General features: G+C 44.2%; 1 protein-coding gene across 3 annotated transcripts in view; it reads left to right on the top strand.

Moving 5' to 3' along the window:
- TAF2 (TATA-box binding protein associated factor 2) overlaps positions 1–23,074 on the top strand; it is a 118,803-nt gene that overhangs the window by 70,553 nt on the left and 25,176 nt on the right. For 2 of the 3 annotated variants that reach the window (XM_052651633.1, XM_052651635.1), the window contains 2 exons: positions 1,922–2,044; positions 21,656–23,050. In XM_052651633.1, coding sequence (XP_052507593.1) covers positions 1,922–2,044; positions 21,656–21,918 — 386 coding nt within the window. In that variant the 3' untranslated portion in view covers positions 21,919–23,050. Of the gene's footprint in view, positions 1–1,921; positions 2,045–21,655; positions 23,051–23,074 lie in introns of those variants that run through there. The other variant, XM_052651634.1, reaches the window with a different exon arrangement.

The raw sequence follows: 23,074 nt of genomic DNA, 5'->3' as shown, positions 1-23,074 counted from the left end.
AATTTGTCATATTATAGATTTTTGCATACATCTCTCAAACATCATAATCTTTTCTATTGAAAATATTACCTGAGACAGTATTGAGTTCATACACTTTAATTTACCTTATTATTTCCCTGTGGGCAGGCATTTGTTTCAGATTTTATTTTTAATGCAAGTAATTCTCTCTGAGTGTCTTCATACAGAAGCTTCTTTTTTGTCAAATTATGCTTAGGATAAATCCCTTAAATATATTTTTGGTAAAAAGGTTAATTTTAGCTTCACTGTGAGGTGCTTATCTTCAGAGAATTTTCATGCTGTTGGTGTTACCACCGTAACGCTTTCTGAAGAGATTATGCCTAGTTCACATCATCAGCATTTTCAGGTTTTCAAAAATGAAGCTTTGGTGTAACTTGCTTGTGGTTGTGAAATACAGTAAGTAGTGAAGCAGGTCTTGGTGGCCCGCCGCCCACCGCTAACCCGTGGCATTCTCCGTTCTCTGGCCACTCTCTGTGCTTCTCTCCTGATGCTGTTCACCTGTGCATTGCGAGTAAGTAAATGGTGTCTCAGCTGTTTTTCTTCAACATGCTGTTGCTTTTCTGTGTAGTGTACCACACAGATATATGATCTATATGTTTACTTTGCCTTTCGTTTTTGAATTATGTGAAAACTGTGTGATTCTCAATATGACTTGGCTTTTTTTCACTGAACGTTATGCTGCTGAAACTCACCCATATTGATACATAGAGATGTAATTCATCAATATTTATCATCATGCTTTGTACTCCATATACTGTTTTATTGTCATTGTGGTAACTTGATAATTAACTATAATTACCATTTTAAATGATTATTAATTATGATTCTCTTTATAATTCAAGTTTGATATATTTCTTTAATTATGAATATGACTGTTTTTCTTTATGTGTTAGGAGTAGGTACTATTCCTGTTTCTTTTTACTGGAAAATCCTATTTATACTTCATGCTGGATGTGGTTATCTTTTGTGATCTTTGTGTTTGAATGGTTTTTTTAAAACATGTTATATTTGTGCAACTCTCCCTTACCCACCGGGGTATGCTTTTTGTTTGGTTTTTTGTTTAGTTTTGTTTGTAAGACCTGAATTACTTTTTACTCTCTAGTAACCTGGGGTGAACCAGTAGAATTTGAGAACTGGCATCAGAGAGAATATGAACCTGATTATATTTGAAAACTAAAAGATGATGAATTCTTTGGCTTTCATAATCATAATCAAATCATTAACAATTATTTTTCTATTCTGTCCATTTTATGGATAAGTAAACTTAAGCAGAGATATATTAAATAATTTGCCCTCAATGACATACCCAAGTAATAGCCAACTCAGTGCTAGATCCAAATCCAATTTTCCATTTGACAAAGGAAAATGAGACACAAACTAAGAACTGTCTTACCTGGACTGGATCTCTAATTTTTGGATGATTTGGCATTAGAACCTGGGTGTCCTGGTACGACAGTGCTCTTCATGTTTCACCATTATAACATTTCATGTTTCAGATACCTTTATAATCCCTAGATTACTTTGATCTGTTAGTTAAATATTGTAATGGAATTTATTAATAAATTTGGGGGAGAACAGGCATGCTTAACTCTATGCAAAGTTCCACGTAAATAATAAAAACCATGCATGACATGGTTCTGCTCCAGAACATAGACTCCGGTTTGCATGTTGAGCAGCTCAGCCAGGTGGACAGTCTTTCCTGAATGTTCATCCTTCTCAAACGCGAGTCTGTTAGAGCCCCGACAAAGGAGCAGGTCCGATGGGATCTCCAGCAGCTTTGAAAGCAGCGTTCTTTTTATTATCAGAGCTTACTGTTGAACTGAGACTGGTTTTAAGGCAGACTGTTTTCTTCTTTGGGGAAGTAAAGAAAGAAATCCCCGGTTTTCCTCTCTTTGCATCTTAGGGCTCTCCAGATATCGGCCAGCTAACTCGCGATCTGCTCTGACGCCCCAGCACTCAGCAGGCTGTGACGGCACGCCCACCACGAAGCCCCAGTGGAACATGGAGCTCCCACGGAAGGGGACAGGTAACGCGCGGCTACTGTCGCTGTCACTTTACTCAAGAGCGGAGCCGTGAGCTTCGTGACGTTTCTTTATCAAACTACAGCTCTGAGGACTTTCATTACGGTGCTGTCCAACAGACTTCTTTCTTCAAATACAAGCTGCATATATATTTTTTTGAATTATTTTTGATTCGCAGTGTTCTGCTAGCTTCAGAGACGTGCAGCACACTGATTCTGTTAAACGTATATACGTTCTTCTCCAGAGTATATGGCTTGTTACAGAGTGCTGGGTGTTGGCCACTGTGCTGTGTGTGCAGTAGGTCCTTGCCGGCTATCTGTCTTCTGTGTCACAGTGTGTCTGTTCATCCCACGCTCCTAGTCTCTGCCTTCCCCCATTTCCCCTGTGGTAACTACAGACTTGTTTTCTATGTCTGTGGGTCTGTTTCTGTTCTGTAAACAAGTTCATTGGCGTATCAGTATATATACCGCACATATGAATCATATCGTCCATTGGTCTTTCTCTGCCTTCTTCGCTCAGTGTGGTCATCTCTGGGGCCGTCCGTGTTGCTGCACATGGCATGATTTCGCTCTTTTTCCTGGCTGAGTAGTGGTCCATTGCAGTCCACATCTCTAGCCATTCATTTGTCACTGGGTACTTAGGTTGCTTCCGTGTCTTAGTCACTGTAGATAGTGTTGCTAATGAACACTGGAGTGCATGTATCTTTTGGAATTACGCTTTTCTCCACATATATGCCCAGGAGTGGGATTGCTGAATCATATGGTAACTCTGTTTAGTTTTCTAAGTAACCTCCATACTGTTCTCCATGGTAGTTCTACTAATTTATATTCTCATCAGTACTGTGGGAGGGTTCTTTTTTCTCCACACCCTCTCTAGCATTTAATGTATGTAGACTTCTGATGATGGTTATTCCAACTGGAGTGGAGTGATACCTCATTTTAGTTTTTATTTACATGTCTCTAATAATTAGTGATCTTGAACATTTTTCATGTGCCTGTTGGCCATCTGTATGTCTTTTTCACATGGGTGTCTATTTAGATTTTATGCCCAGTTTTTTAACTGAACTGTTAGTTTTTTGACACTGATCTATGTGAGCTGTTTGTATATTTCGGAAATTAATCCCTTGTCAGTCACATAGTTTGCAAACATTTTCTCTCATTCTGTAGGTTGTCTTTTCATTTGCTGTGCAAAACCTTAAGTCCCATTTGTTTATTTTTGCTTTTGTTTCCATTACTCTAGGAAAGGATACAAAAGATAGTGCTGTGATGTATGTCCCAGAGTGCTCCGTCCAGGGTCATTCTGTCATTTTCATTTTCTTGAAGAGATCTCTAGTCTTTCCCATTCTGTTCTCTTCCTCTATTTCTTTGCATTGATCACTGAAGAAGGCTTTCTTATCTCTTCTTGCTGTTCTTTGGAACTCTGCATTCAGATGCTTATATCTTTCCTTTTCTCCTTTGCTTTTCGCCTCTCTTCTTTTCACAGCTATTTGTAAGGCCTCCCCAGACAGCCATTTTGCTTTTTTGCATTTCTTTTCCATGGGGATGCTCTTGATCCCTGTCTCCTGTAGAATGTCACGGACCTCATTCCATAGTTCATGAGGCACTCTATCTATCAGATCTAGGCCCTTAAATCTATTTCTCACTTCCACTGCATAATCATCAGGTATTTGATTTAGGTCATACCTGAATGGTCTAGCGGTTTTCCCTACTTTCTTCAATTTGAGTCTGAATTTGGTAATAAGGAGTTCATGGTCTGAGCCACAGTCAACTCCTGGTCTTGTTTTTGTTGATTGTATAGAGCTTCTCCATCTTCCGCTGCAAAGAATATAATCAATCTGATCTCGGTACTGACCATCTGGTGATGTCCATATGTAGAGTCTTCTCTTGTGTTGTTGGAGGAGGGTGTTTGCTATGACCAGTGCATTTTCTTGGCAAAACTCTATTAGTCTTTGCCCTGCTTCATTCTGCATTCCAAGGCCAAATCTGCCTGTTACTCCAGGTATTTCTTGACTTCCTACTTTTGCGTTCCCGTCCCCTATAATGAAAAGGACATCTTTTTTGGGTGTTAGTTCTAAAAGGTCTTGTAGGTCTTCATAGAACCGTTCAACTTTAGCTTCTTCAGCTTTACTGGTTGGGGCATAGACTTGGATTACCGTGATATTGAATGCTTTGCCTTGGAAATGAACAGAGATCATTCTGTCATTTTTGAGACTGCATCCAAGTACTGCATTTTGGACTCTTCTGTTGACCATGATGGCTACTCCATTTCTTCTGAGGGATTCCTGCCCGCAGTAGTAGATATAATGGTCATCTGAGTTAAATCCACCCATTCCAGTCCATTTTAGTTCGCTGATTGCTAGAATGTCGACATTCACCCTTGCCATCTCTTGTTTGACCACTTCCAGTTTGCCTTGATTCATGGACCTGACATTCCAGGATCCTATGCAATATTGCTCTTTACAGCATCGGACCTTGCTTCTATCACCAGTCACATCCACAGCAGGGTATTGTTTTTGCTTTGGCTTCATCCCTTCATTCTTTCTGGAGTTATTTCTCCACTGATCTCCAGTAGCATATTGGGCACCTAATGACCTGGGGAGTTCCTCTTTTGGTATCCTATCATTTTGCCTTTTCCTACTGTTCACGGGGTTTTCAAGGCAAGAATATTGAAGTGGTTTGCCATTCCCTTCTCCAGTGGACCACATTCTGTCAGACCTCTCCACCATGACCTGCCTGTCTTGGGTTGCCCCGTGGGCATGGTTTAGTTTCACTGAGTTAGACAAGGCTGTGGTCCTAGTGTGATTAGACTGACTAGTTTTCTGTGAGTATAGTTTCAGTGTATCTGCCCTCTGATGCTTCTTGCAACACCTACCATCTTACTTGGGTTTCTCCTACCTTGGGCATGGGGTATCTCTCACAGCTACTCCAGCAAAGCGCAGCCGCTGCTCCTTACCTTGGATGAGGGGTATCTCCTCACCGCCGCTGTGCCTGACCTTCATCGTGGGATGGTATCTGGTCTTACATTTAGATCCTTAATCCATTTTGAGTTTGCTGTTATATTTGGTATTAGAGAATGGTTTAATTTCATTATTTTATAGGGAGCCCAGTTTTCTCAGCCTCACTTACTCAAAAGACTCTCTTTTTTCTCCATTGTATATTCTGGCCTCCTTTGTCACAAGTTAATTGACTGTAGGCGCAAGGGTTTATTTCTGGACGTTTATCCTGTTCCATTGATTTATATTTCTGTCTTTGTGCCAGCACCGTACTATTTCGTTTACTGTCGCTTTGGAGTGTACTCTTAAGTCGCAGAGCCTGCTTTCTCCAGCTTCATATTTCTTCCTTAAAATTACTTTGACTTAAAGACTTTAAAATTACACTTTTTGCTATTTCAAAAATAATATGCTCCTATTATATACAACTTTGAAATCGTAGAGAAGAGGGGTAAAAATTGTCCCCTATTATGCCATTTCCAGAGAAGGCAGTGGCACCCCACTCCAGTACTCTTGCCTGGAAAATCCCATGGACGGAGGAGCCGGGTGGGCTGCCGTCTATGGGGTCGCAAAGAGTAGGACACGACCAAGCGACTTCACTTTCACATTTCACTTTCATGCATTGGGGAAGGAAATGGCAACCCGCTCCAGTGTTCTTGCCTGGAGAATCCGAGGGGCAGCGGAGCCTGGTGGGCTGCCGTCTATGGGGTCGCACAGAGTTGGACACGACTGAAGTGACTCAGCAGCAGCAGCAGCAGCATGCCATTTCAGCTCAGTTCAGTTCAGTCACTCAGTCGTGTCCAACTCTTTGCAGCCCTATGGACTGCAGCACGCCAGGCCTCCCTGTCCATCACCAACTCCCAAGAGTCCACCCAAACTCATGTCCATCAAATCAGTGGTGCCATGCAACTATCTCATCCTCTGTCATCCCCTTCTCCTGCCTTCAATCTTTCCCAGAATCAGGGTCATTTCAAATGAGCCAGCTCTTCGCATCAGGTAGCCAAAGTATTGGAGTTTCAGCTTCAACATCAGTCCTTCCAGTGAACACCCAGGACTGATCTCCTTTAGGATAGACTGGTTGGACCTCCTTGCAGTCCAAAGGACTCTCAAGAGTCTTCTCCAACCTTCTCCCACGGTTCAAAAGCATCAATTCTTCTGTGCTCAGCTTTCTTTAGAGTCCAACTCACATCCATACATGATCACTGGAAGAACCATAGCCTTGACTAGACAGACCTTTGTTGGCAAAATAATGTCTCTGCTTTTTAATATGCTGTCTAGGTTGGTCAAGGCTTCCCTGACAGCTCAGAGGTTAAAGCGTCTGCCTCCAATGCAGGAGACTGGGTTCAATCCTGGGGCTGGGAAGATCCCCTGGAGAAGGAAATAGCAGCCCACTCCAGTATTCTTGTCTGGAGAATCCCATGGATGGAGGAGCCTGGTGGGCTATAGTCCATGGGGTTGCAAAGAGTCAGACACGACTGAGCAACTTCATTCACTCACTAGGTTGGTCATAACTTTCCTTCCAAGAAATAATCATCTTTTAATTTCATGGATGCGGTCACCATCTGCAGTGATTTTGGAGCCCCCCAACATAAAGTCTGCCACTGTTTCCCCATCTGTTTCCCATGAAGTGATGGGACCAGATGCCATGATCTTAGTTTTCTGAATGTTGACCGTTAAGCCAACTTTTTCACTCTCCTCTTTCACTTTCATCAAGAAGTTCTTTAGTTCTTCTTCACGTTTACCATAAGGGTGGTATCATCTGCATATCTAAGGTTATTGATATTTCTCCCGGCCGTCTTGATTCCAGCTTGTGCTTCATCCAGCCCAGGATTTCTCATGATGTACTCTGCATATAAGTTAAATAAGCAGAGTGACAATATACAGCCTTGATGTACTCCTTTTCCTATTTGGGACCAGTCCGTTGTTCCATGTCCAGTTCTAACTGTTGCTTCCTGACCTGCATATAGATTCTCAAGAGACAGGTCAGGTGTCCTGGTATTCCCATCGGTTTCAGAATTTTCCACAGTTGTGATCCAGACAAAGGCTTTGGCATAGCCAATAAAGCAGAAATAGATGTTTTTCTGTAACTCTCTTGCTTTTTTGATGATCCAGTGGATGTTGGCAATTTGATCTCTGGTTCCTCTGCCTTTTCTAAATCCAGCTCGAACATCTGGAAGCTCGCAGTTCACATATTGCTGAAGCCTGGCTTGGAGAATGTTGAGCATTACTTTACTAGCGTGTGAGATGAGTGCAATTGTGTGGTAGTTCGAGCATTCTTTGGCATTGCCTTTCTTTGGGGTTGGAATGAAAACTGACCTTTTCTACTCCTGTGGCCACTGCTGAGTTTTCCAGATTTGCTGGCATATTGAGTGCAGCACTTTCACAGCATCATCTTTTAGGATTTGAAATAGATCAACTGGAATTCTACCACCTCCGCTAGCTTTGTCCATTGTGATGCTTCCTAAGGCCCACTTCACTTCCCATTCCAGTTGTCTGGCTCTAGGTGAGTGATCACACCCTCGTGATTATCTGTGTCATGAAGATCTTTTTTGTACAGTTCTTCTGTATATTCTTGCCACCTCTTCTTAATGTCTTCTGCTTCTGTTAGGTCCATACCATTTCTGTCCTTTATCGAGCCCATCTTTGCTTGAAGTGTTCCCTTGGTATCTCTTAAGTCTTTCTCATCCCATTTTTTTCCTCTATTTGTTTGCATTGATCACTGAGGAAGTCTTTCTTATCTCTCCTTGCTGTTCTTTGGAACTCTGCATTCAAATGGGTATATCTTTCCTTTTCTCCTTTGCTTTTCGCTTCCCTTCTTTTCACAGCTATTTGTAAGGCTTCCTTAGACAGCCATTTTGCTTTTTTGCATTTCTTTTCCATGGGGATGGTCTTGATCCCTCTCTTATGTACAGTGTCATGAACCTCTGTCCATACTTCATCAGGCAGTCTGTCAGATCCAGTCCCTTAAATCGGTTTCTCACTTCCACTGTATAATCATTAGGGATTTGATTGAGGTCATACCTGAATGATCTAGTGGTTTTCTCCACTTTCTTCAATGTAAGCCTGAATTTGGCAATAAGGAGTTCATGATCTGAGTCACAGTCTGCTCCCGGTCTTGTTTTTGCTGACTGTATAGAGCTTCTCCATATTTGGCTACAAAGAGTATAATCTGTCTGATTTCGGTGTTGACCATCTGGTGATGTCCATGTGTAGTCTTCTATTGTGTTGTTGGAAGAGGGTGTTTGCTATCACCAGTGCATTCTCTTAGCTTAATGCTGTGAGCCTTTGCCCTGCTTCATTCTGTACTCCAAGGCCAAATTTGCCTGTTAGTCCAGGTGTTTCTTGACTTCCTACTTTTGCATTCCAGTCCCCTATAATGAAAAGGATATCTATTTTGAGTGTTAGTTCTAAAAGGTATTGTAGGTCTTCATAAAACCATCCAACTTCAGCTTCTTCAAAGTTACTGTTCCGGGTATAGTCTTGGATCACTGTGATATTGAATGGTTTGCCTTAGAAATGCACAGAGATCATTCTGTCATTTTTGAGATTGCATCCAAGTACTGCATTTTGGAGAAGTACTGGAGAAGGAAATGGCAACCCACTCCAGTACTTCTTGCCTTGAAAATTCCATGGATGGAGGAGCTTGGTGCAGGCTACTATCCATGGGGTCACAAAGAGTCGGGCACGAGTGAGCGACTTCACTTCACTTCACTGCATTTTGGATTCTTTTGTTGACTATGCGGGCTACTCCATTTCTTCTTAGGGGTTCTTGCCCACCGTAGTAGATATAATGGTCACCTGAGTTAAATTCACCCATTCCAGTCCATTTTAGTTCACTGATTCCTAGAATGTCGACGTTCACTCTTGCCATCTCCTGTTTGACCACTTCCAATTTGCCTTGATTCATGGACCTGACATTCTAGATTCCCATGGAATATTGCTCTTTACAGCATCGGATCTTTCTTCTATCACCAGTCACATCCACAACTGGGTATTGTTTTTGCTTTGACTCCATCCCTTCATTCTTTCTGGAGTTATTTCTCCACTGATCTCCAGTGGCATATTGGGCACCTCCCGACCTGAGGAGTTCATCTTTCAGGGTCCTATCTTTTTGCCTTTTCATACTGTTCATGGGCTTCTCAGGCAGGAATACTAAAGTGGCTTGCCATTCCCTTCTCCGTGGACCACATTCTGTCAGACCTCTCCACCATGACCCGCCCGTCTTGGGTGGCCCTACAGGGCATGGCTCATGGTTTCATTGAGTTAGACAAGCTGTGGTCTGTGTGATCAGATTGGCTAGTTGTCTGTGACTGTGGTTTCTGTCTGTCTGCCCTCTGATGCCATCTCTCAGCACCTGCCGTCTTACTGGGGTGTCTCTGACCTTGGACGTGGGGTATCTCGTCTCGGCCGCTTGTCGCTCCAGCGCTGCGTTAGGCTGTTTAAAGATACCTAAGATGTAACATTTTACTCCTTCCTTGCAGTGCTCTTTCAGAGAATATTCTAGTTTGAAAAGTGTCAGCTTCCCTAGAAACTGTCAAATTTATACCTTTATAATTTTATAAAATAGTCAACTTATTTCTCCTCTCACCCTCCCCATGACAGTTTTTACAGTTGATCATTCATGATCAGTCATGAGGACTTGATGCTATATATACCTAGAAGACTAACATATTTTGTCTTTTAAATTATTTCATACTTATTGGACTTAGGTTTCCAAAAGAATTCCGTTCCGATGTGATTGTTCCCCAATTTGACTGTTTTACATTGTCTTCTGTTTACTCTGTTCTTGTTCTTACAAAATGAAGATTGTCATCCAAATAGAGTAAACAAGTGATGCTGATGAAGAGAGACTCAGCCTTCAGATTTTGGAGGGACAGGGAGTAAAAACAAGATACATAAGCAAAATCATTTTTAAAAAAATAGTTTTTCCAAAAGCCATTAGTCAGGCTTCCCAATGCAACCGATGGATCTTGCTTACATAAACCATGTTTTTAACCGTGTAAACAGAAGAGGAACTGTTTATTGCCTTGAGGAGCTCAGGAGCCAGCTGGGAGGAGGAGGAGACTGAACAGAAGTGGCCCCGCCGAGCCCAGGGGTCTCAGGCCCTGGCTGCTGGCGGCCGCCTCTCTGTGCGTGTGTGTGTGCTCTCTGAGGCCTCGGCTGCTGGTTGCTTGTGTCTCTGTGTGTGTGTGTGCGTGTGCGTGTGCGTGTGCATGTGCGTGTGCACGTGTGCGCTCTCTCTGAGGCCTCAGCTGCTGGTTGCCCAAGTCTCTGTGTTTGTGTGTGCGCTCTCTCTGAGGCCTCAGCTGCTGGTTGCCCAAGTCTGTGTGTGTGTGTGTGTGTCTGCACGCACGCGCGTGCTCTCTCTGAGGCCTCGGCTGCTGGTTGCCCAAGTCTGTGTGTGGGTGTGTGCGTGCGTGCGTGCGTGTGCGTGCGCTCGTGTGCGCTCTCTCAGGCCTCGGCTGCTGGTTGCCCGTGTGTGTGTGTGTGTGTGTGTGTGCTCTCCCTGAGGCCTCGGCTGCTGGTTGCCCAAGTCTCTGTGTGTGTCTATGTGTGTGTGTGTCTATGTGTGTCTGTGTGTCTGTGTGTGTGTTTGTGCGCTCTCTGAGGCCTCGGCTGCTGGTTGCCCAAGTCTGTGTGTGTGTGTGTGTGTGTGTGTGTGTGTGCTCTCTGAGGCCTCAGGCTGCTGGCAGCCATGTCTCTGTGTATGCTGTCATCATTTATTGAAACAGTTGCTCACAGAGTGTATTTCAGGAGGAAGTTAGCTGGAGACTTTAGCACTTACCTTTAATACATGAATCTTGACAGTGCTTGGCCCTCCGTTGCCAATTTTGTATTCTCTGGTTTTGTTTGGGGTTTAGAGTAATTTTGCTTTCTTATACTTATTAAGATTTTATCAGACATGAAAATTTTTCTACATCGTTTAAAATGATAATGCTTAGGGCATTTCAAACCTCAATCTGATATAATTGGAGAGTGACACTTCCACCTACCTTCCTTGCCTTTAGGAAAATAAATTCTGTCTAATAAATTCTTATTCTAGTGAAAAATCCAAGCATGTTTGTTTGGTTTTTCCTAGCGATATGGCATACTAGCCTATGTATAGAAGCAGATCTTAACGCCGTTCTGGGTCCACCAGTGTACCTTTGTGTCACTGTTTCATATTGCTTCATTTTTACCTTTTTTGGAATCTCTTTACAGTTTTTAGTTCTCGTAGCATCACGCGGGAAGACTGGAGAGGCGATAAGAGCATCGTCATGAGGAGCAGGGGAGCGCTGACACTGTGGCCCTGGTGGCTTCAGGGTCGGGTCCCTTATGTCACCAGTGTGTTACATGGACTGATCTGTAAAACTTAATTTTGAATATATTCTTTAATTTGCCTTTGCAGTTTCCCTTAAATATATTTGTGCTGTGCGCTCTGACCACTGAAACAGTTAGTCGTTCAGTCGTGAGCGATTCCTTGCGACCGCGTGGGCTGTAGCATGCCAGGCTCCTCTGTCCGTGGAATTCTTAAGGCAAGAATGATGGAGTTGGTAGTCGTTCCCTCCTTCAGGGATTCTTCCTGACCCAGGGGTCAGACCAGGGCTCTCCTGCAGTGCAGGCATGTTCTTCACCCTCTGAGCCACCAGCGAAGCGGCAGTGACCACTGAGCACGTCTTAAAATTCATCAGTGACGTTATCAGAGTTTAGAAAACATTGATACTACAAATGATAGCTTTCCAAAAGTTTAACTCATACTTGTATTTTACTTTGGAATTCTAAAAACAGGTTTCCGGTAGACATGTTGTATTTGATAGGTAACGTTCCCAAACTAGCCAAGGAAAACCCTTTTTAACTTACACTATACAGAAGAATAGAAGTATCAAACCCAGCTACTATGTGTAACAGTGTTTCTAAGAGAAAGGGCACTCAGTTCAGTTCCTCAGTCGAGTCCGACTCTTTGCGACCCCATGAATCGCAGCACACCAGGCCTCCCTGTCCATCACCAACTCCCGGAGTTCACTCAGACTCACATCCATCGAGTCAGTGATGCCATCCAGCCATCTCATCCTCTGTCGTCCCCTTCTCCTCCTGCCCCCAATCCCTCCCAGCATCACAGTCTTTTCCAGTGAGTCAACTCTTCGCATGAGGTGGCCAAAGTACTGGAGCTTCAGCTTTAGCATCATTGCTTCCAAAGAAATCCCTGGGCTGATCTCCTTCAGAATGGACTGGTTGGATCTCCTTGCAGTCCAAGGGACTCTCAAGAGTCCTCTCCAACACCACAGTTCAAAAGCATCAATTCGCTCAGCTTTCTTCACAGTCCAACTCTCACATCCATACATGACCACAGGAAAACCCATAGCCTTGACTAGACAGACCTTTGTTGGCAAAGTAATGTCTCTGCTTTTGAATATGCTGTCTAGGTTGGTCATAACTTTTCTTCCAAGGAGTAAGCGTCTTTTAATTTCATGGCTGCAGTCACCATGTGCAGTGATTTTGGAGCCCTGAAAAATAAAATCTGCCATTGTTTCCCCATCTATTTCCCATGAAGTGATGGGACCGGATGCCATGATCTTCATTTTCTGAATGTTGAGCTTTAAGCCAGCTTTTTCACTCTCTTTCACTTTCATCAAGAGGCTTTTTAGTTCCTCTTCACTTTTGCCATAAGCGTGGTGTCATCTGCGTGTCTGAGGTTATTGATATTTCTCCCGGCAATCTTGATTCCAGCTTGTGCTTCATCCAGCCCAGCGTTTCTCATGATGTACTCTGCATAGTAGTTAAATAAGCAGGGTGACAGTATACAGCCTTGACGTACTCATTTTCCTATTTGGAACCGGTCTGTTGTTCCATGTCCAGTTCTAACTGTTGCTTCCTGACCTGCATACAGATTTCACAGGAAGCAGATTAGGTGATCTGGTATTCCCATCTCTTGAAGAATTTTCCACAGTTTATTGTGATCCACACAGTCAAAGGCTTTGGCATAGTCAATAAAGCAGAAATAGATGTTTTTCTGGAACTCTCTTGCTTTTTCCATGATCCGATGGATGTTGGCAATTTGATCTCTGGTTCCTCTGCCTTTTCTAAAACCAGCTTGAACATCAAGAAGTTCACAGTTCACGTATTGCTGAAGCCTGGCTTGGAGAATGTTGAGCATTACTTTACTAGCGTGTGAGATGAGTGCAATTGTGCGGTAGTTTGAGCGTTCTTTGGCATTGCCTTTCTTTGGAATTGGAATGAAAACTGACCTTTTCCAGTCCTGTGGCCACTGCTGAGTTTTCCAAATTTGCTGGCATATTGAGTGCAGCACTTTCACAGCATTATCTTTCAGGATTTGAAATAGCTCAACTGGAATTCCATCACCTCCACTAGCTTTGTTGGTAGTGATGCTTTCTAAGGCCCCCTTGACTTCACATTCCAGGATGTCTGGCTCTAGGTGAGTGATCACACCATCATGATTATCTGGGTCACAAAGCTCTTCTGTATTTTGCTATGTGAGCAGCACAGCTCTAACCCAGCCCAGAGGATGAGGGCAGTGAGAGAGGAGCAGACGCTGGGGCCTCCTGCTGTGGCAGCCACCGTGGACTGGGGCTCTGGCAGGGAGGCTCCTGGTAGTGGTGAGGGGTCCTGGGAGCTCTCTTAAATCTCTGGTGATGCTAGATAAAAGTTCACAGGTGGGTTTGCAGGGCCTTATTCAAGCTCATCCAACTAAGGCACCTTTTATTTGGCTATAGAATTCTTACAAAAATTTTTTGAAGTAGGTGACTAAAAATGAAATCACAGATAAGGATTCACATTTCCAGCTTCTCTTAGAAAAAGAGTTAACTGATGCGCTTCAGGCTGGGATTTGCTTCCCATTCCAGTGGTCCCTTTTGTGTTGCGCCAGGCAGTCTGCTTTGGCGCTTAAGACTCTGCTTGCTGTTTCTGAGCTGCCTGCCCTAGGGCTGGCCCACCAGATGTCTGCTGAGAGCTGGGATGTGTGCAGACATCATCTGGGAGGGATGGACCCTGCCAAGGAGAGCAGAGGTCAAGGTGTGCTCTCCAACCCCTACCCCCAAAGCCGGTTTCCCTTTCCTTGCACAGGCTGCTGCTGCTGCTGGTGCTAAGTCGCGTCAGTCGTGTCGGACTCTGTGCTACCCCATAGATGGCAGCCCACCAGGCTCCCCCATCCCTGCGAGGGAGTATTTTAGGGCAGGGGTAGAGCATGTTTGGTGAGTTCTGCCATTTGGGGTAAGAACTGAGGAGCAGCAGGAGTGTTAATTGTCATTTAACTTGACCTTCTCCCGAGCTGGGGAGGGAATCGGAGGAGGGCTGCGGAGGAGGGCTGCGGGGCTGGGTGCACTGTGCACACCTCTCCTCGGCCCGGCGCCCCCTCCTGTCCCCTCCCCTTCCCCAGGGCCCCTTCCCCTCCTCTCCCCTCCCCCAGGGCCCCTTCCCCTCCTCTCCCCTCCCCTCCCCCAGGACCCCTTCCCCTCCTCTACCCTCCCCCAGCACCCCTTCCCCTCCTCTCCCCTCCCCTCCCCTCCTCCAGGGCCCCTTCCCCTCCTCTCCCCTCCCCTCCCCTCCCCCAGGGCCCCTTCCCCTCCTCTCCCCTCCCCTCCCCTCCTCCAGGGCCCCTTCCCCTCCTCTCCCCTCCCCTCCCCTCCTCCAGGGCCCCTTCCCCTCCTCTCCCCTCCCCTCCCCCAGGGCCCCTTCCCCTCCTCTCCCCTCCCCTCCCCTCCTCCAGGGCCCCTTCCCCTCCTCTCCCCTTCCCTCCCCCGGCGCCCCTCCCCCTCCCCCGACGCCCCTCCCCCGGCGCCCCCTCCCCTCCTCTCCCTCGCCTGGGGCTGCCCTGGGAGCAGGGGAGGTGGGTGGCAGGAGGGGCTGAGGGGACCCCTGGGGTGGCTTTCTGCTGGGAGGGATGAGCAGAGCTCCTGCAGTGCTGAGAAGGGGTTGCTGGTTACCTAACAGTCAGAAAGGCACTGTCCTGGTTCAGAAATCCTTTTTTTAAAAAAAAAGGCTAGAGTTCTTTCTTCTGAAACTAAAAAAGACGTGGATTTTTTTCTTTAGATTATTGCACAATTCTGCACTTTTTTTAAAAATTTGAAGAGCCCGAAGAACAGACTTCAGACTTCTAACAGAAACTGCAGATTTTGTGTTAAATGTAAACAGATACCAAATGTGATGAATTTAATGGAATTAGCAGGTTACTCACTGTTACTAGCACTTTTATCAAATGGGCTGGAAAACTTCTACATTAGGTTTGTCTTAAATACCTTTTTTGTTTGCTTTGCATTTGTTAAATTGACTGCAGCTAACCCTTATCCACTGTGAACTGCTGAGGCCTCTAGGAAAGATTTTATGTTAGATGGAACAACAAAGCTGACCATCTGTTGTGTTCTTCGTCTGTAACTTGAAATGGGCAGACTACAGTATTGTGAATTACTTCTATCTTCTTTTCCTGAAGAGTCTATCTGCAGTGGAGACATGTTTTTCGTCACTAAAGTGCTGCCATTAACTTTGGTTTTAATTTCTGGTTTCTGTGGGAGTTTAGGCAGCTTGCAGTGTTCTGTTAGTTTCGGGTGAGTAGCAGCGGTTTAGTTTAAAGGGGCTTCATCAGCTTTTAAATGAATGTTGCCTGACCTTGAGAGGACAAGTGCTGAGGCATCCTGCAAACCCCTAAAATGATGGGTATGTGGAGTTGTGCGTGTTACTGTCCATGTCATGGGGACGGTAATAGACGCATTTTTTCCAGTAGCAATTCTGTGGAGTAACTGTTACATCATGATGCTAGTATGAAAGTAAGCTCAAATCTGACTGTTAGATGGGTTCACATGAGAGAGAAGTTGTATTTTCTTACCATGTTGAATTAGACCTGCTAAAAATTATTCAGAAAAGAAATTAAACAAGTAAAAAATATATATTGTCTATATAAATGAAAACTTAAGATCCAAAGGTTAGTATGATGATAGAGTAATACTAGGTTTTATCTGATGTTCTATTCTAATGAATATTTTTGTATATATTTCTTTGCACTTATGCATTAGCACATTTGTAGGGTATGTTTCTAGGAATGAACTTTCTAAATTAAAAATATGAGCATTTAACATTTTTACAGATAGTGCTAATTTGTTGTAACTTCTTCTTTTTAAAAAATGATTTTATTAGAACTGTGAAGTTGTCAGACTAGTATAAAGAGCCTCCTCTAACCTTTACTTAGCTACAGAAATGATCAGTCTTGTTTAATCTGTAGCCACCCCATTTCTACCCTTCTCAATAATTTTGAAACAAATCTCACATATTTTATGGATAAATAATTCTGTGTGTATCTGTAAAAGATAAGGGCTTTAACAGCTGATAGCCATGATAATATTCTTGTACTTTAAAATATAAAGGTTTTTTGTATCATTAAATATTCAGTCATTGTGTACATTCCAGTTGAGTCATTCATAAATGCGCTTATTTTTAGTGCTTTATTTGTTTGAATCCTTGTCCACAGAAGCAATTGACAGATACATCCTTTACATCTTTAAAATTAAAAGTTTCCAATCCATTGTTTTTTTCTTTTCCCCCCTTTACAATATGTATTTGTTGTAAACACCAGTGTTTTGATCTTTAGTTTTCAAGTCTGTGTTTTGCTAATTGTGATATAATTAAAATATTAGAGTCCTCTATATTTCCTTTAAATTTATAGTTGTATCTGGAAGCTTAATTGGATTCAGGTTTATGGATGGTGGTATGTTCTTCCATCTGGAAGTGTACAGTGTCTAGTTGACTTTTTATATGAGATTAGCCACTAATACATTCAAAGCAGCAGTCCATTAGTTCATTAAGGATTGCAAGATTGTGACATTCTAATTCATCTTTCTGTTTTTATTTATGAGTTGATTATTTCTGTGAAGCTGGGTGGTCTGTTGTTATCCATTGGTATAGCTCATATAGCCAAGGAAAGAAAAAGACTTGATTCTCTTTGTGTATTTAGTCAGTTTCAAAATAGTAAATTGGCTAACATCCTCCAGTGGTGATCAATCACTTCTAGTCGTTAGAAGTTATTTTCTTTATCAAATTCAAATTTTTCCAACTTCGATTGGTGAGAAACCCTTAAGTTGACTCTTAAATTTTTGAGTAGACTTTTAACTTCCTTTCTACTATTATCCCTGATGTTTCAGGCTCATCTTGTAAATATTCTGTCCAGACCTGCAATCGGCCATTTGTCCTAGAAGCCCTGGTTCCTAACACCTTTGTCCTTGGACCTAGCTAATCCATTGTCTTCTTAATAGACTTCATGCTAATCAAGAGAAATGCAAGACTTGCTTGATTTTTTTAACTTCTTGTTTCATGTTAGAGGACGGGTAACAGTGTTGTAATAGTCCCACATGCCCACAGAGTGGCTCGCTTATACGCACACATGTGTCTGCTCTTTTCCACTTCTCCCAGTCAGGTTGCCACACAGAGTTTGGCAGAATTCCCCACGCTGCCCAAGCAGACCCTTGTTAGCTGTCCACTTCAAACCCAGCAGGATCGACTTCCATCCCAGCGTCCCCGGCTGTCCCAGCCCAGCAGCCAGAAGTTTGTTCTCTAAGTCTCCCAGTCTATTTCTGCTTTGTAAATAAGTCCATTTTGTATCATCCCTTTCAGAGTCTGCAAATGAGCTGTACCATACAGTACTTCTCTCTGTCTGACTCGCTTCACTCGGTGTGATGGTCTCCAGGCCCACCCACGCTGCTGCAGGCGGCGTCACGGCTTTCTTCTCCACGGCCGAGTAATACTCGGTTGCGTGTACGCGCCACGTCTTGATGCGTTCCTCTGCCGACAGGACACTTAGGTTCTTCCATGGTCTTGGCTGCTGTGGACATCGCTGCAGTGACCATGGGTGCTCGCAGCCTCTCAGACCGCGTTTCCCGTGGGTGTGTGCCCAGGAGTGGGAGGGCTATATTTTTAGATTTTTAAAGAACCTTCATACTGTTTTCCATCGTGACTGTGCCAGTTTATGTTCCCATCAGCAAGGTAGGAGGGTTCACACGCTGTGCCCATCCTGTCTAGCGTTTATTGTTGGCGGATGTTTTTATGATGTCCATTTTGACTAGTACGAGATGATATCTGGTAGTTTTGATATGCAAGAAATGTAAGATTTATAGTCGGTGTATCTTGAATGCGGGTTGTAAGACCTCAAAACAAGAGATTGACTTTACTTTTGAAGTGGTTAACAGTGTCCCCTGGAAAGGAAGACTCTCGCTTGTACGCTTGGCAGTCGCCTCCACTGGGAAGTGCAGTTCCCGGTATAACCAGTGGCTTTTCTGCAATCCAGGTAGCTTGGCAGGTGTTAGGATTGGATGGTAAAATGTCTCTCGGTGAAGAAAAGGACCTCAGACTCCAAGCAGTGCAGACTGCCCGTTGGGAAGCTTTGCAGTCTGTTGATGTAGCCTGGCTAAGTAAAGGATAGGAGTTAAAGGAATCTGTGAGGCTTTATTACTTCCCCTGTCACTTGGCTATGTGTATTCTGTTAGGTAGGGACTTGTATTCCCATGTTTGTAGAATTGAGAATATAGTTATGTAGTTCATTTGAAGTGAAAATTGAAAGTACAGAGTAGCATATTGAACTGTAAATCAGATATCTCTCAGTTTCTTTCTTTTCCTGGGCTCCAGTCATCTCAAAAGATGCCAGGCCCCCAGACTAGCTCCTGCGTATGATCTCTCTCCTTTTCTGTGTTGCTGTTAGTGTTAGCGTTCAAAGCATCAGGAATAGAAACCTGATTTTGTGGTAGTACGGGGTGTGGATAATCTGTGAGGACAGGAACGTAAGCCCGTCCACTTGTCCCGAAATGCTGGAGTAGTACCTGGCACGAAGAAAGCACAGTCACCAGTACCAGCTTAATGAATGGCCTTTAACAGCTTGTTTCTGTTTCTGAACTAATAGTTTTAGCTTATTCCTCTCCCTTCAAAATCAGTGGCCTTTAAATTGCATTTTGTCAGCTGAGTTCACCTGACATCCTGTTTAAAAAGAAACACAACAGTTATGTGAATTTGTGACACTAATTCCTTCATTGAGCAGGTGTAGGGAAGTGGAGGATGCTGGATACTGCGCGGTGCCCTGAGAGACAGCGGTGAGGCCCCGCCCTCCAGGAGCTGCGTCTCGTGGGAGGGGCCAGAGAGAGGCGGGGGTGCGCAGTGGCCCCAAGCTCGGCCCTGCCGTCGGGCTGTTAGGTTTTGTGGCTCAGATTTCCCAGCACCACCGTGGGCAAGTTGCTTACTTTCTCTGGGTCTTAATTTCCTCATCTGTATTATGTTGTAGAAGCTAATTCTTTTGGGGAAGTTTGGTGAAAATTTTCTTCCAAAATGATGTTTGAGCTGTTTTAAATCACTGAAGAACCTGCATGTTTTTTCCTCTCCTTCCCCCTCCTTCAGATTGCAGTTTAAATGTGACTTCCTTGCAGCAGTGCGTCCCTGATTCGCTCAGGCTGCCCTGCTAACTGAGGTCTCCAGCTGTGCGCCTGTTTGATTCTGCCTCTGTCTTTCTGCTGGTCCTCCCGGGGATGCTTGCTTCTCTTTGCGAGTCTGTAAACTCAGGGAGAGCTGAGACCAGGGCCACCTCACCGCCGCTCCCAGTCCCCATGTAGCTCCTGCTACTTTTCACACAAACATGCAGGTCAGGCCAGAAATAAGGGAAGGCCATTCCAAGCCTAGGGGTAGCACTTACAGACACACACACAGAGCTGTGAAAGGGCTAGTCTAGGGCATATAGAAAGGAATGGTGAAAGATAAGATAGATTCAAGATTCAGATTATAAACTGTCAGTAAACTTAGTGCTAAAAGTTGATCTTAAGAAAAATTCTCTGGTGATGCTGCTTTTGGTTAAAAAAAAAAAAAAAAAAACATGGCTTGGGGCTGAATTGGATCAAAATTAGCTCTGAGAATTTATGCTTTAAAAAAGAAAAGAAACTCCTGCATTAGAGTCCATTTTAGTGAAACACTTGGTCTAGTTTGGGTAAATACATATATGTGTGTGTGTACATATGTGTATACATATTAAAGTGGATATATATACACGTTCGCACAGAAATTCCCGCACTGAAGTCTTAAGGATTTTGTTCTGTCAGTAGAACTACCTGAGTTCTTAAACAAGTAATCACGGTCAGGGTTTTTAGGAGCAGAGCTGCGCAGCAGGGCCTCTGAACCCCAGCTCTATTGACATTTTGGGCCCTGAGAATTGTCTGCAGTTGGGGGCTGTCCCACTCCAATTCTGACAACTAGAGTGTCTCCAGACGTTGTCAGACAGCCCCTGGGGAGAAATGTTGCCCCTGGTTTAGAACCACTGCTCTGCAGCTGTGTAAGGTGTGGATTCAAGTGTAAGACACTTCAGGCGAAGAAACCAGTTAGTAGGTGAGTACTCTGATCCAAGTGAGATGAGGTGGTCTGAGTTAGTACAGACAGGATACAGGGGCAGATTTAAGAGATTCTGGTAAGTAAGAATAAACGAGACTCGGTAGCCAACTAGTCTACAAGGGAGAGGCTCTGAGATGATTCTTCCACGTTATTTTCCTGGTGGCGGTAATTTAGTTGCTAAGTCGCATCCTACTCTTGTGACCCCATGGGCTGGAGCCCGCCAGGCTCCTCTGTCCCTGGAGTGGTTGCCATTTCCTCCTCCAAGGGATGTTCCCAACCCAGGGATCAAACCCGCATCTCCTGCACTACGGGCAGATTCTTTAGCACTGAGCTACCAGGGAAGCCCCTTAGTTGGCTGCATGCAAAGTGGTACCATTAGCCAGGATAGAGAGGATTCTCTGGGTATGGCCCCAGGATTGCACGTCTGGAGGAAGCAGGAAATTCTGTACATTACTCGCTGTTATAGATCCCCGGATGCATAGAACATTGGAAACAGAAAGAACCTTCAAAGACATTTGCTCCATTTTTAGGTGGGATAAAATACATGCTGAATGTTTTCCATTTCATCTGAAAGTTATGTTTATATTATACTGTTGTCTGTTAAGTGTGCACTGGGGTTGTATCTTTCAAAGTGTACATACCTCAGTCAAAAAATGCTAACCACCATCTGAGCCCTCAGCAAGTCAGTCTTTTCACTGATGGAAATATTTTGAAATATTGTAAAAATTACCAAAACATGACAGTGACGCAGTGAGCGAGTGCCGGTGGGAAGGGCTCCACTAGGCTGGCCGAAGGCAGGGTTGCCGCAAAGCTTCGCTTGCGGTTGATTTGCGAGCAGCCCTGTGTCTGCGGAGCGCAGGGGGACCACGCCTGCCTGTAGAGCTGCCCTTCCCAGCCCCGAGCCCAGAGCAGAGCTGTGGTTCCGGAGCTGTGTCTCCGTTGACCCGTGTCGGTCTTGATCTGTACCAGACACGTCTGGTCATGTTGCTTCATGGTACTTTAAACTATTAAGTGTTCATTTCCAGGAGATGGTTTGATAGCACACTGGTCTATGTCATAATTTGTACAGACTGCAAGGAGTTGAAATACTGCCTTCTCGCAGTGCTGAAAAGTTACGTTTGTGTAACTGACTGGATTCTCAGTTGGATACTTCTCCCGTTCCTAGTTTTTTCCATGGGCGCGATGAACCCCGAGGAGCCCGTCGTCTTTTCTGTCCTGCCACCAGCTCCCTTTGAGTTCCCTTTCCTTGTTACAACAGGAATTCATTTGAGTGTTTCTCACCTTGAAGGTAAAGAGCAGCCCCCTCTGGAGATGAGCGTGCATCCGGCCGCAGCAGCTCCGCTGTCGGTGTTTGGCAAGGAGCCCGCGTCCTCCAAGCACGGCGAGCACCACCACCACCACCACCACGAGCACAAGAAGAAGAAGAAGAAGCACAAGCACAAGCACAAGCACAAGCACAAGCGGGACGGCCGAGAGCGGGCCCGGGCGCCGCTCGCCTTCCCCAGCCCCGCCGGCGGCAGGTCCGCGCGCTCGCCGTCCCTGTCCGACTGAGCCGGCCGGGACCGCCCCCGCCGCGTGCAGAACGGCGTACAGACTGAGACAGAACGGCGTACAGACTGAGACGGGCCGGGGACCGCTCCCCCTGCCTACAGAACGGCATACAGAATCAGCATCATCAGCTGGGAAGATGATAGAAAAAGTCACCTCTTGTAGAGACTCAAGTTCTAAATATTTGATTTATATTATTTATACAGTTGAAACCTAATTAGGAAAATGTGTTTTATCATCCTGAGTAAACCACCTCATCCGGTTTCTTCCTGGAAACACACACACACAGCAGACCCTTCCTCAGGGCCTCATATGCACGGGCAGCCCCCATCACATCATGGTCTCCGTGTGTACTGCCAAAGTCAATTATGTTTTAAAGCCTTTGATTGATACGATGGTACAAAGCTATGTTTTAAACAGAAGCTACTGCCAAGCCTGTGGTAAAACCACTGTTTCCAATGAAATATTGTATGGCACCATTTGGAACTACTGAATGCTGGAGCCTTTTCTAGAGGGCTCTTCTATTGCGTGTTTTTGTGTGTATCTGTAAACTGTAGAAACCAATGCTGAAGTTTTCAGAGGCAGCTTTAAAAAAAAAAAAAGGCTTTTCTGATAGCACATTTGGTCATTATGTTGTTGGAATTTAACAAAACTACCAAATCCACGGTTCTCAAATCAAGATGTTTAAATTATAACTTCCTTTTTTTATTAAGTATCAGTGAATACATTCATATGTAGAACATGTTTACCAAATGTGCACAATTAATACACCCAATACATATTCTAAAATTATTTCTCTAACGATGTGGTACCTTAAAAAGGTGTTTATGTGCTGTTCATAAGCGTAAATGTAGACATTTTGACCCTCAGCGTGAGTATACCAGCAGTATTTAAAAAACATACAAAACATTTTGGTTTCCTACTTCAATAGTTTGTATGTTTGTGTGGTTTTTTTAATTTCCAGATTTACCATGTGCTTTATTGTTTGCCTAAAAATGTTGCTCATACCTGTTCTATTTTAATCATTCCCCTTAACATTTAGAAAGTGTGACTGAATACTTCTTCCCAGAATAGATGTTTCAAAGGGATTTGGTAATGTTGGACTTAAATATACTTGTTTAATAAATAACTTTTTAAATTGATCATTTTGCCGTTGTAT

Source organism: Budorcas taxicolor, chromosome 14 (genome assembly GCF_023091745.1).
Source record: "Budorcas taxicolor isolate Tak-1 chromosome 14, Takin1.1, whole genome shotgun sequence".
Classification (NCBI taxonomy): Eukaryota; Metazoa; Chordata; class Mammalia; order Artiodactyla; family Bovidae; genus Budorcas; species Budorcas taxicolor.
This window is presented reverse-complemented; position numbering and strand designations above follow the sequence as displayed.